Raw genomic sequence first — 12,547 nt, forward strand, 5'->3', positions numbered from 1 at the left:
GAAATGACTTACTGTGTTTCGTTTACAGGCAGTGGGTCTTACCCGTAACCCGTGGTGACACTCCTGATTAATGGGGGCCCATTGTGTATCACACTGCTATGTGCTGAGAGTACTAAATGTCTTTGCTGCTCCATGGCTTTTCTCCAGGCTTTTCTTTTTTTTCCTCTCTTTTTTTTTTTGTAGAAGGAAGATGCTATCGATGACACTTTGAGTTCCCGGCATAAAGTCAAGGAGCTTTCGGTCATAGACGGCCGGAGAGCTCAGAATTGCAATATCCTCCTCTCCAGGTATGGTTAATGCCTTCTTGCCCTCTGGGGGGTGGAGGGGTGCTCGATAACCTGCCCTGGGCTGGGGGTGCTCCTGATACCTGGCAAGAGGTTAATGACAGGAGCCAGGACAGGAGGAGAGCCAGTGACACCTGAACCCAGCTATAGCCTTACATTGTTCATGGCATGGTGACATAGAGGGGCAATGCAATTAACGGAGTACACGGCAATTTAGTGTCCATGAAAAGCCCCCGAGGGGCTGGGGTACCCCATGAGCCTTCACAGGGGGCAGAAGAGAGTTGATTTCATCTCTTATCTTCCTCAGCCTGGGTTTTGTTTACTCTTTGCTGGCAGTTGAAGAGGGTCTCTGTTGAGATGGGTAAGGCACTGGGTATCAGCAAGGTGTAGGGAGCAGCAGTAGTTCAGCCATGGCCTTTTGCTGCCCACACAGTGCCCTGTTTCACATCTAGATTTTAGGAAGGGGATGTGCCTCTCCTAATCTGCCCAGCCCCACTGGGTGACAGACTCCCTCACACTCCTTGCCAGGCGGGCTCAGCACTGCTACCAGCAATTTAATCCAATCCCCAGATTGCTGCCAAGAGGATAAAAAGGACCTTTTTTTAGCAAGATAAACTACACCAAAAAGACTGACTCCTGAGAAAAGAGAAGCCAGGCTGCAGTGGTCTGAAAGGATGAACTATCAGTGTAGCTACTAGAAAAAACCCACCCAAATAGCAGCAGAAAATGCAACTTGTTTCTAACTCACACAATAAGAAAAAAGATCCCAACAGCAGCAAAATTTAGCTTCATTCAGAAATATTCATGGTGCTGCCTGGAAGCACAAAAGCTTTTGTGCCACCCAGGGCTGGCCAGGATGGAGCAGCCTTGCTGGCAGGTTGGGCTTGCAGCCACGGCGCCCAAATTCTGTGTTTTCCCAGACCATGGGTTGGTGGAGATGGTGCCTTGTCTGGGCAGCCCAGCTGGTTTCCTTCCCTAGAAAGCACGGAGAGGCTGATGTCTGCAAAAAACCCAAAAACCTCTGGGTGGATAACTCACAGTCCCTGGTGCTCCTTCCAGCTCTCCCGGGGGTGGTTGGCAGCCCCGTGGGCAGCGGGAGCGATGAGTGCAGTGAGCCGTGTGCCGCAGCGTTTCGGGGGTAAAATTGCCGTGTTTATGGCTGGCTCTGCTCCGGGCTGCTTCTGGGGATTTTCGTGCTTCCTAGCAGTCCAAATAAAAAGGGATGATGATGAAAGCAGAGTTTAAAACAGCAGGCAAATGAGTATGTCTGTGGCAGCCAGCTATTAGCAAGTAAAACGATGGGATTCGGGGCACTGGCTGGGGTGCTCCCGGCATACGTAGGCTGAGCGTAGTCTGAGTGGGTTTAGGTGTGATTCAGCCAGAGGTTTTAAGTGTGTAATTGAAAGTTAAGCACACAAATAGCTCCTTTGGTGGGAAGGGGAAAGACCCGAGCACTTAACTTCAAAGGCATCTTGCACGTCTTACTGAGTAAAGGTCTCAATTTCATCTCACCAGCAAACCCTTCTCTTCCAAGAAAGCAATGGCTGGAAACGAATCGCCAGTAATTAATTCCACAAAAAGGGCATGGCAGAGGCTGCTGCCTGCCTGCCCTCCCCCGTGGGTCATTTCCTAGGGGAGAAGCAGGATCAGACTTGCTCTGCAGGGTGGTCCCCAGGCCTCTTACATGGCTGTTCCCAGGCCTGTCCCGCAGCATGATGGCCCTGCAGGGACAGGTGGCTCTGAGGTTGCAGTGACTTGTACCAGGCGCTGCTTTGGAAGTGCTTTGGGGTTCTTCCCATGGTGCTCCCAGGACCACAATCGAGTATCTCTCCCCAGAATCCTTTTGGGTGATCTACTCTTGATGCCAAGTGGCTAAAAGGAACGACGGTGTAGGGATAAAGCCCAAATATCCTTCTAGTTTACTCAGGTACAGCCCCTGCATCTCCAGCAGATTCTGTGCATCCTTGAGCAAATCCTTTCATCTCTGCCCACCCCAGCTGCCCATCCCGAAGCTGGGCAGACCAGCGGTTCCCTGGTCCCAGTGTTCCAAAGGGACTGGTCTGGCAGCTGGGCTGTTGCCCTCCCGCCTTGCTCGCACGGCCACCACAGGGCCAAGCAGACTTTCACATGCGAAAGGACCTGCAGGCTTGGCCCCTGATTTAGCCCAGACATTTGTGAGCTCACCAGGCATTGTCTGGCTCACAGCGTGGAAAGATTACGGCCAGTGAGATACTTTATCTCTCTCTGTAGATTTATTTTTTTGCCTGTTTCCCTTGCTTTGGGAGAAATTACTGCGCAGTGAGATCACTGGATTTTCCTCCGGCTTGTAATGCAGCACAAGAATATTTTTAACGCTTGCTTTTTTTTCTTCTGTGTTTCGGAGAATGCTTTGCCGATGTCAGTGCCTTGTCGTGTCTTCCTCTGTGAACTCACCACGTCCTTGCTTTTTGCTCCCCGTGCATGGGTGTGTATTTTTAGCCCTGCGTTGTGCCAGATGCAAATCCACCCCTTGCTCCATCGCTTTCCGCCTCGCGCTGGCGGTGAATGGCTCGTTTGATTCCCCTCTCCCTGCGAGGCAACACGAAGCATTTTTCTCAAATGAATGTGGCTTTTCAGGAGGGCGCGTCCCCTTTCCCGGTGGAATTCGGTTTTTTTCCCCCCCTTCACACTTATCACGTCCTCTGCGGGGCTCGACAAAAGCCACGCGGAACAGCCCCGCTCTCGCCGGGCTGGCGAGCTGTCACTTCGCATCGTCGGGCTGCCGGCTCTAAATCCCTGTGACAGCAAGTCCTGTGACCCCGTTCCTCTCAGACGGCTCGCGTTCGACAGCTGCTGCCAACAATGATAATTATTGTGGTTATAGATAAGCTTCTAGCTTTCACTGGCCCCTTTCCCATCGAATTGTCTGAGAAGCTGTTTTCTTCTGGCGCCCCGCGCTTGCTCTCTGCCGATGCTGGGGCAGGCTCTTGTTCTTGGCACTGGGTTGTGATGATTCCTGAGAAAAGTGGGGGTTTTTTTTCAACCTCTTTTCTTTTTAAATGTATTTGATTGTTGGCTTTGCTTTCAATGAGCAGGGCTTAAAAAAGTCACCCTCGATTTCACCACCCTCCTGGAGACGATCATGGTAAAAGTGTGTGCTCTAGGTGTTAGCTATGGATGAGGGGCAGCTGCCTGCCCACCCCCTTCTCCCAGGAGCATTTTTGCTTCCCAGGGATCCCTCTAAATGTCCAAACTTAGCCAGTGTCTGCTTTTCACTGGAGTGGAGAGCGATGTTGGTGGTCTGCACATTCCTGTTGCTGCTTGGGTGAAAAGGGAGTCCTGCAGTTCATATCCTACCCCGGGTCATGTTCCATCCCAGCCACTGCCCTCATATGGGACAGGTAGGGTGACCCTGGGATGGGTCTGCTCGTCACTGCAAGAAGCAGAGGAGACATTTTCCATGTTTCCTGGGTTTGCTCTTTGTATGACAACCCCAACAATTGTCCTGGTCGCTGCTCAGCACAATCTTTGAGCTTCCTCCCCTGGCTAGGGTAGATTTTTAACTCACTCCTTAATTGGCAAACCCTCTCTAGGGTGCTCCCTTGAGCAGGAGGTGAGAGAGGACTGAGTGCAGGATGAGAAACCTGGGCTCATAAGGAATGAATATTTACTTACCAGGTCTGTAAGATCCACCTGCCTCGATAAAGCTAATCCTTCGCTTTCAGTCTTGAGCAAAAGATTTCAAGCTAAACCAAGCCCTTGCTACACTGGTCTTAGAGACCAGGACCCTTCCTGCTTTAGCTTCAGCTTCCAAAAGCCAGCTCCACAATCTGTCTGATCCCTGAAGAGACACAGGATGAAAAACATCCTCCTCATTTAATTACTCAGAGTGATCAAGTCAGCTCCTGATCTTCTTTTTGATCTGCTGATCAGGTTGATTTCCAGGGTCTCACATCCCGCCATAGAGTGTGTTTCTGGTTTCAGCTCATTCCTTTGAACCACATCCAGTGTTTCAGCATCCCTCAACAGCACTGATCGCCAAGACTGGGCCCATGGGTTTCCCTAAAGCCCATGAACAGGTCTTTTCAACTCTTTGACTTTTCCCTTTGTGGAAGTACAGGGGATTCATTTCTTTTAAAACTAAATATTGCAATGGTTTTAACCATCACTGCGCTCTGGGCGAGGGAGAAGATGTTGGCAAACGGAGTTGCAGGAGTTTCTGGGCTTTCCCTCTTTTGAATTTAAATTATTTTATCGACCACAATGCAAAGAAGAAGAATATGTGTGGTTTTGCAATCAAAGTCCTTGCAGGGAGCGGTTACGGGGAGTGCTGCAGACGAATTAAACTGTAATTAATGGCTCTGTAGCCCAGGAGGAGCTGAGGGTGTCTTTCAATCTATTTGTTGCCTCAGCTCAGTGCAGACTGCTGGTGGATGAACTACTGCCAGGGAAACCCAGCCTGGTGGTGCTCACTGTGATACAGTGGTCTGTGGTTTTAGAAATCTCCAGTTTGAGGCTACGTGTTCAATTCCTGTTGTGTGAAGCAAAGGAAGAAAAAGGTGGAGGGCAGGCTGGTTTCCAGCTTCTTACACTTTGAAGCACACCAAATCCCCACCCCTCCAAAAAAGCCAAAACTGATGGGTTTCCTGGGATGCTAAGCATCTGCTTCTCTGAATTCTGGATTTCTTTCTCATTTTTTCCTAGAGGAAGACTCCAACCAAAGGTGGTGGGAGAGGCAATGCTTAAATCCAAGAACAGCAGTAGAAATTGGCCAAATTTTCCTGAAGGGTTGTGGCAGCGGGTTCAGGAGCAGTGCTGAGCTGCACTGCTGAGCCTGGTCTGGGCTGTGCTGCCAGTGGGACCATGACCCTCACTGGCCCCATGGCATTTAGGGGTGCTGGCACTGCAGGAGCAGCATTGCTGCAGGCAAGAGCTACATATGAAAGCTGGATGTTTTCAATATGTGTACAGTATACTACTTACAATACTTACATAAAATGGGGTGAAGGAATTGGCTGCAGGGGGTTGGGCCCCATTTGCAGCAGGGCCAGGGCTGCTGCTCTGTGCTATGCTGTGCCTTGGCAGAGCACAGTCCTACCACGTTTCTCACACATCCTTCTTATCCTTCTTCATAACACACTGTATGGAGTTATTTGTGATGATGCTGCTGCTGGCTGGGAGTTAAGCTGTTCATATTGCATGGGTGTGTAAGGAAACCTTCCCTGATTGCTGGGCTGGGAATAACTCTCCTACCCCTCCACTTCCCAGGCTGAAACTCTCAAACGAGGAGATCAAACGAGCAATTTTGACGATGGACGAGCAGGAGGACCTCCCAAAAGACATGCTGGAGCAGGTGGGCAGCGTGTCTCATGCTTCTTTGGGGTTGCCTCATGCTGAGATGATGCTGTGCAAGGTGCTCAGAACCAAAGTGTGGCTTCGAGAGTGTCAGGCCCCAAATTATTTAACAACCACATGTTGAAAAACCACCCAGGTGGGTCAGGGCAGCAGGAAAGCAGCTCAGTGGCAGCATCAGTGTTGGGAGCAGCATGGCCTCCACGTGCCATTCCTGTACTCAGGTCTGCCCTGAGAACCTCTAGGCTGCACAAGTTCCGTGTTTTGTGACTGCAGCTTGAAGTTTGTGTGCTCCGTGGAGGTTTATTTTTGAAAGCTTGTTCAGTGTTTGTGCAGTGGTCAAAAAGGGAATCCCATTTTTCACCCCCTCTGAATCCCTTTGGAACACATTATTCACCTGTCCTTAAAGCTGAGCTGGCAATTGCACGTGGGAGGATTCATTGCACAGAAGTTCCATCTGCAAATAAGTAGAGTTGCAGCAAATGAGAGTCCCTGACTGACATCTCCTCTGGCAGAGCTGATGTTGAAACCTTGGAGCAGACATAGTACATCTGTTGTAAAACCAGAGTGATGGCAGGGCAGAGGCAAGAGACACTAATGTGAGAGTAAAGGGAGGAAGGTCACAGGGACAGCGATAACACTTATTTCACAGGTGCCTTGGGGTCACTGTCTGTACATGCTGTAAAGGTAGTAAATTCAAGGAAATAAATCACCATTTGGCTCCTGAAAAACTGTGCATGGACCTCACACCCACCACTGTGCTTTCTCTTGTTTAGCTCCTGAAGTTTGTTCCTGAAAAGGGTGACATTGACCTGCTGGAAGAGCACAAGCACGAGCTGGACCGCATGGCCAAGGCTGACCGGTTCCTCTTTGAAATGAGCAGGTTGGTGCCTCAGGGGACACGTGTTTTGGCCAGTGGCTGCACAGGCTGGTTGGGAGGTGGCTATTTCATGGAAAACCTGCTTGGGAAATAAGCCCTTCTTACTGCTTTTCCCATCAAGAAATGCATGAGCCAGACGGATGGGAGGGCAAGCAAGGTGCTCTCTCCCACTCATAAGGATCACTTGTGATGCTGTGCTCCTGGAATCAGGGTGTGCATCCCAGACAAGCAGCAGCTGGACAGAGGAGGGTAAAGGGATAGGGAGATGGATCCTCTGGAGTGAGGTGTTGGCTTCCCAGCTCATGTCTCGACACATTTCCCCTCTCATTTGGGGAAGATGGTTTAGGGGCCTTTGTGGTGGTGCTGGGTTGATGGTTGGACTAGATGATCTTGAAGGTCTCTTCTGACCTTGATGATTCTGTGATTCCTTTCCACCTGGTCTAGTGGAGGGTGTCCTCACAGTGCAGAGGGGTTGGAACTAGATGATCTTTAAGGTCTCTCCAACTCAAACCATTCTGTGATTCTATGATTCTGTGATCTGCATCATGGCCCAGGTGAGCAGTGCTGTTTGAGTGATAACATGATGCTCCTTTTCCCCTTCACACGATCACATCCTAATGAGTACTTGAGCCTGATGTATGTACATTTTGCCCTGCTGTGTAGATGAATCCCAGTCCTCACCTCAGAATTGACTCATCCCTGGGGCTCCTGAGAATGTGAGAGATGGAAAGGAAATGTCATTTCTTCCTGCTCCTGGTAGCAATCATTTAAGACTTAGAAGTCTTCAGGGATGAATAACCTTATCTATTGCATGCACATCCTCTAGAGGTGCCGGTTTAAAATCTTGAAGCTCCTTATTTAAATCAAAGTGAGCACTGAGCTCTTTGAATCTCTTAACTGAACTTCAAGCAAGTCACTTGTTGGCAAGGTCAGCGAGTTTTACAATTTGAGTTCGCACTGGGAGATCAAAAATAGAAACGCTCCCGTCCTCCCTGAGAAACGCGCCGATGAACGCCGGGGCGATGTGCCGTGTGGTTGCCGAGTGTCAAAGGCAGGCAGGATGGAGCTGTGAAGTTCAGACCTGAGCCCTCGGGGCTGAATGATGCTCAGAATTAGCTTTCCTGTCGCAGGTCACCTTTCTTCTTCACAGTCTCTCACCCAAGTGTTGCTCCCATGCCTTCATCCTTTGGAAGGCACAACGTGCTGATGCAAATATTTTCCTTGATTTCCAGCACGGCTTTTTAATTTACCTTGTGGTCTGTAACTGAGTGTGATGTCTTTGTCACCTCTGATTAGTGCAATGACAGTGTAGCCCATGGCCTTGTGTTTGAGCACGTCTCCCATGGGTCCTTGGTCCAAATGACTCAAATCAGATTGCCATGTGCATACACGTGAGATCTTGTTTAGCTTAAACACAGATGACGTGAGCAGAGCCATCCCTGACTTGCCCAGGAAAGGGGCTTTCCAGCCCAGGCCATCATTTTGAGGATCTGAAGGTCTGGTTTCATTAGTGGTGGTCGTTGGCAAACCTCTGTCCAGCTGCAGCTCATCACAAAGCCATGGGGAGCCCAGACCTCATCAGCACGTTTACTAAGGAGTGGCTGTAAAAGAACGGTTTGTTCATATCAATAGGGTGTAAAAATCCACTTGTTAAACCTGCTGAGTTAAGGATAGGTTTAAGCATGTGGTTAAGAACCCACCTGGATCCACCCCAGGACAGCTGTAGCTTCAGTTGTCATTTTTTCCCATCCCAGCACAGTTTCAGGGAGAAAAGGGGTCATTATTTTTTAATCACCGTGGCTCAAGCGTGCTTTGTAAGCACAGCTGTGAGCAGCAGAGCAGCAGAGCTCTGCCCTGGAGCAAGCAAAGCTCAACTTGCACCTCCTTTTTTTTTTTCCAGGATAAACCATTATCAGCAAAGGCTGCAATCCCTCTACTTCAAGAAGAAATTTGCAGAGAGAGTTGCAGAAGTCAAACCCAAGGTGGAAGGCAAGTGACCAGACCTGCTCAGGGACTCTGTGCCAGCACAAGGGAGCACTTGTAGGAAGAGCATCCCTCCGTGCCAGGACAAGCCTGGTCTGCATGGAGGGGACACAGGGGAAGTGACACAGTGACACAGGGGAAGGGAGTTGGTGGTCTCTCTTTGGGGGTACTGAAGGGATTGCTGCAAGAGAAAGGGACTGGTGTGCTGTTGTGGCAGGGGGTAATGTCCCACCCCTCTCTGCTTTCAGCCATCCGTGCCGGTTCCAAGGCAGTGCTGCAGAGCAGCAGCCTCCAGCAGCTGCTGGAGGTGGTCCTGGCCTTTGGGAACTACATGAACAAGGGCCAGAGGGGCAACGCCTTCGGCTTCAAGATCTCCAGCCTCAACAAGATCGCGGACACCAAGTCCAGCATTGACAAGTGAGCAGTCCCTGCCCTTATGCGTGGTGGCATCTGCAGGCCCCAGGGATGCTGGGGGAATGGAGGGGTCATTAGCATTGCCTCTGGGAAGTGGGTGGGTGGGAGCAGTCCCCTCCTCCTCCTGCCCAATTTGGCATATCCAGTGAGGTGAGTGTCCATTTTTTGAGCACAACAGCTTTCGAGGGAAGCTGAGCTGCAGATCATTATAGGGATTGATGGGGACTTTCCTTCCTGGCCTGGCTAAACTTCAGCCAAGGCTGATTAGGAGGATCATCTTCCAAATGCTTTTTAACCCCTTTGAGAAGCCTAGAGCCAGAGAAAGGGTTCCCAGGGGCTTCTCTCCATGGGAACTGCCTCTGCCACCCCTGCAAGCTGCCACAGAGCCATTGCCTGGTTTGCTGTCTCCTTCCAAGCTCCATGCAAGAGAAGAGCTGGGAGGGTCTCAAACCTTCAGAGGGAGAGGAGCTGGGTCTCAAACCTGCCTGGTCTCATCCATCAGTAAAGACAGTGGAGAACAGGAACAGTGATGCTCAAGTCACCTGCCCTGAGTTCCTCCTGTGGAGGATCCTTGCTTGCAGGGACCAGGCTGCTCTGCACTGCACTTGTGCATGGGACAGACTCATCCCATGTCCCCAGACAGGCAGCAAGCAGCATCCTTGCAGAAGTTCTCAAATAGTTCACTGCCAGGGTTGAGATTTAACCAGGGTTTTTGACTGAGCACTCAGCTCCCCATGGTGCTGCCACACTGACCTCGCTGCTCCTCTCTCCTAGGAACATCACCCTTCTGCACTATCTCATCACTGTCGTTGAAAAGAAATATCCCAAAGTCCTCCGCCTGCACGAGGAGCTGCGAGACATCCCACAGGCAGCCAAAGTCAAGTAAGCAGGGATTTAGGTGGCATTTAGGGAGCTCTGGAAGCTCTCCCCTCATTTCAGACTGCCTTTCCATGTCACCGCACTCCAGCTCACGCTCCTGGCCAGATCCTGGCTGCTGGGCTGTACCCCCTGCTGTGGCCATACCAGAGCATGCCCAGGACACAGAAGCAAACATCACCTGGTGACTTTAAATCACAGCCCTTGCAGCAAAGGCTCTAAACCTCTGAGTCTGAGGGAGGAGAGCTGCTTGGAGCAGCCGTTTCCTGTTGTTATCTCACCGCAGAAGCATTTAATTAATTTCTAATGGTACGTTAAGTAATCCGGGAGGAAGCGGTTGCGGTGTGGCTGCAGATAAAGGGGAGCTATTTATCTTCCTGTGGCAGGGAGGCTCTGCCTGCAGCATGGGCAGGACCAGGCAGCCCTGCAAGGGGTTCACCTGCCTCCAGGTCCTGCCTGCTCCTTGTTTTACCACCAACGTGGAGCTTCTGGTGTGTGCAACCAGCTTTTAAATCCTGCCTGGTGACCTGTTGGGAGCAGGCTGCCCCTGCTCAGCAAAGCCCTTAAGCACATGATGAACCTTTAAGTGCAAGAGGAATCTGCTGTTGCCCTGCAAAGCCCTCAAGTATGTGCTGAAGTACCTCTGAAATCAATGAGGCTCTGTTTTGGTTTTAAAGTTCAGCAGGAGCTTATGGGCTTTGCTGCTCCAGGGATGTGAGCAGCACAGATCACACGTTTCTGCAGCCAGCCCATATTCTTGTTAGCCATGGACAGGAAAAGGGCCTGAAACTGCCCCCTTTTAGAGAAGATGCAGTTGGAACAGGTTACCCTGAGAAGCCGTGGATGCCCCATCCCTGGAAGTGTCCCAGGATAGGTTGGACACGGCTTGGAGCAACCTGGTCTAGTGGAAGGTGTCCCTCTCCATGGCAGGGGGTTGGAACTAGATGGGCTTTGAAGTCCCTTCCAACCCAAAACATTCTGTGATTCCATGAAATACAAATGGAGTTTACAGTGGCTCAAGGGTATTTCTAGTTTCAAAGATCTCTTGTAGTGATGGTGGGTTCCCAAGGAAGATGTGTAATGCACAAAACAAGCATCCTCACGTTTAAAATGTAAAATAATCATCAGCCATCAGGATTAAACCCATGACAGGACAAATCCTGGTGTGAGAGGAAGAGTGTTCTTCACCCAGAGGGTGGTTGTGCACTGGAACAGGCTCCATAGGGAAGTGGTCACAGCACCAAGCGTGCCAGAGCTCAAGGAGCATTTGGACAACACTCTCAGGCACATGGTGGGATTCTTGGGGTGGTTCTGTGCAGGGCCAGGAGTTGGAGTCAAGGATCCTTGGTGGGTCCCTTCTAACTCAGGATATTCCACGAGTGTGTGGTGCTCAGTTTGTAGGCATCATCATCTGAGAACACAGCTGAGCAGGACATGCTCCTCTTCCATGGAGACTCCTGCTTTCTCATGCCCATGTATCTGCAGCTGTTGTACAGACACACGTGTGGGAAAGAAAACGTCTGCATAGAGGGTTTTTTTTTTTACCCCCCTAAACTTTATCATTTTGCTCTAAACTGGACACCATATGTAACATTTGGGTTTGGTCCAATCCAGAGTGAAACCAAAAAGTTCTGGAAAACCCTGAATTCCCCCCAGCCCTGCAGCTGTGAAGCAAAAAATTGCCGCCTCTGTCAATCCCCACCGCTAGTAATGAACTGCTGGAGCACAGGGCTCCCAAAACTGCATTTTCCCAGACTAAACCTGCCAGGAATGCTTGCCCCATGACCCGGCGTCAGCAATTCCAGGGACCCCGGCCCTCGCACAGGCACCCCTGGAAAGGCATCAAGCCTGTGGTCATCGAGCCTTTGTGAGAAAGCCCCCCCTCAGATGCAGTGGTAGGAACCCGTAAGCACTTGAATTCGAAGCTCATCGGGGGCTTGAGCCTTGTGTAAACAAAGTCAGCGCCAGACGTGATGATTTATTTTTATTTCTCTATATTTGGGCTGTCTCCTTTTGTGAAAGCCTCGCCGCTAGGAAAGATGCTTTGCCTGGTGTTCACCCAACTCTGGCACCCTGTAAAACTGTCCTCTGTGCACTGGGACAATGAGCCCATCTGCTGCTGGCACTGGAGAGGAATCTGTGCCCAGCAAAGCCCTTTCCTGAGCTGTTCTTTTGCTTGGAGAAAGCTGGAGGCTGCTGAGCTTGCTAAACCTGCACAGTCCCCTTGATTAAAAATACAGAAAAGTGCTTTGCTTTACAATAAGCAACTGCAACCACTTTGAGATAGCCCCAGCTTAGAGGCTGTCAGCTTGACTTGCAGCTCGAGACATGCTGATCTGCAAAAAAGAGGCAAAGTGTGCAGTGTCGGGGTCTTTTCAGTGGAAAAACACAGTCAAGTTGGTCAGAGAGCTGTAAAATTTTCTGGGGAAGACTGAAAATTAACATCCTGCTATTTCCAACAGCATGACTGAGCTGGAGAAAGAAATAAACACTCTGAGGAGCGGCCTGAGAGCGGTGGAGACTGTGAGTATTACTTAAATAAAATACAGTCCAGCCTGGCTCCAAGCAGGACGGCATCCCTCCTTGGGGAGGCAGGCAAGGGAGCTCCCAGCAAAGCTGCTTTTATCTCACATCCTGGAGATCTGTTTGCCTTTCCTTCCTGCCCTGCACATGCTCCTGTCCTCTCAGGGCTGTTTTGGCACTGAAGTTACCATGTGTGTTTAGGCACGTGCATGGTTTATATCTTAATACATCAAGGGAGGGTGAGTAAGCCTCGTGA

At 50.5% G+C, this 12,547-nt stretch overlaps 1 protein-coding gene across 2 annotated transcripts in view; it reads left to right on the plus strand.

Annotated features, from left to right (window-relative positions):
* Positions 1–12,547, plus strand: part of DAAM1 (dishevelled associated activator of morphogenesis 1) — a 95,646-nt gene that overhangs the window by 76,263 nt on the left and 6,836 nt on the right. For both annotated transcript variants that reach the window (XM_039383317.1, XM_027711773.2), the window contains 7 exons: positions 184–287; positions 5,532–5,616; positions 6,392–6,498; positions 8,396–8,484; positions 8,727–8,895; positions 9,667–9,774; positions 12,231–12,291. In XM_039383317.1, the coding sequence (XP_039239251.1) occupies positions 184–287; positions 5,532–5,616; positions 6,392–6,498; positions 8,396–8,484; positions 8,727–8,895; positions 9,667–9,774; positions 12,231–12,291 (723 nt within the window). The remainder of the gene's footprint in view (positions 1–183; positions 288–5,531; positions 5,617–6,391; positions 6,499–8,395; positions 8,485–8,726; positions 8,896–9,666; positions 9,775–12,230; positions 12,292–12,547) is intronic.

The sequence above is a fragment of the Pipra filicauda genome, unplaced genomic scaffold (assembly GCF_003945595.2).
Source record: "Pipra filicauda isolate LSUMZ 115617 unplaced genomic scaffold, ASM394559v2 scaffold304_size882533_pilon, whole genome shotgun sequence".
Taxonomy (NCBI): Eukaryota; Metazoa; Chordata; class Aves; order Passeriformes; family Pipridae; genus Pipra; species Pipra filicauda.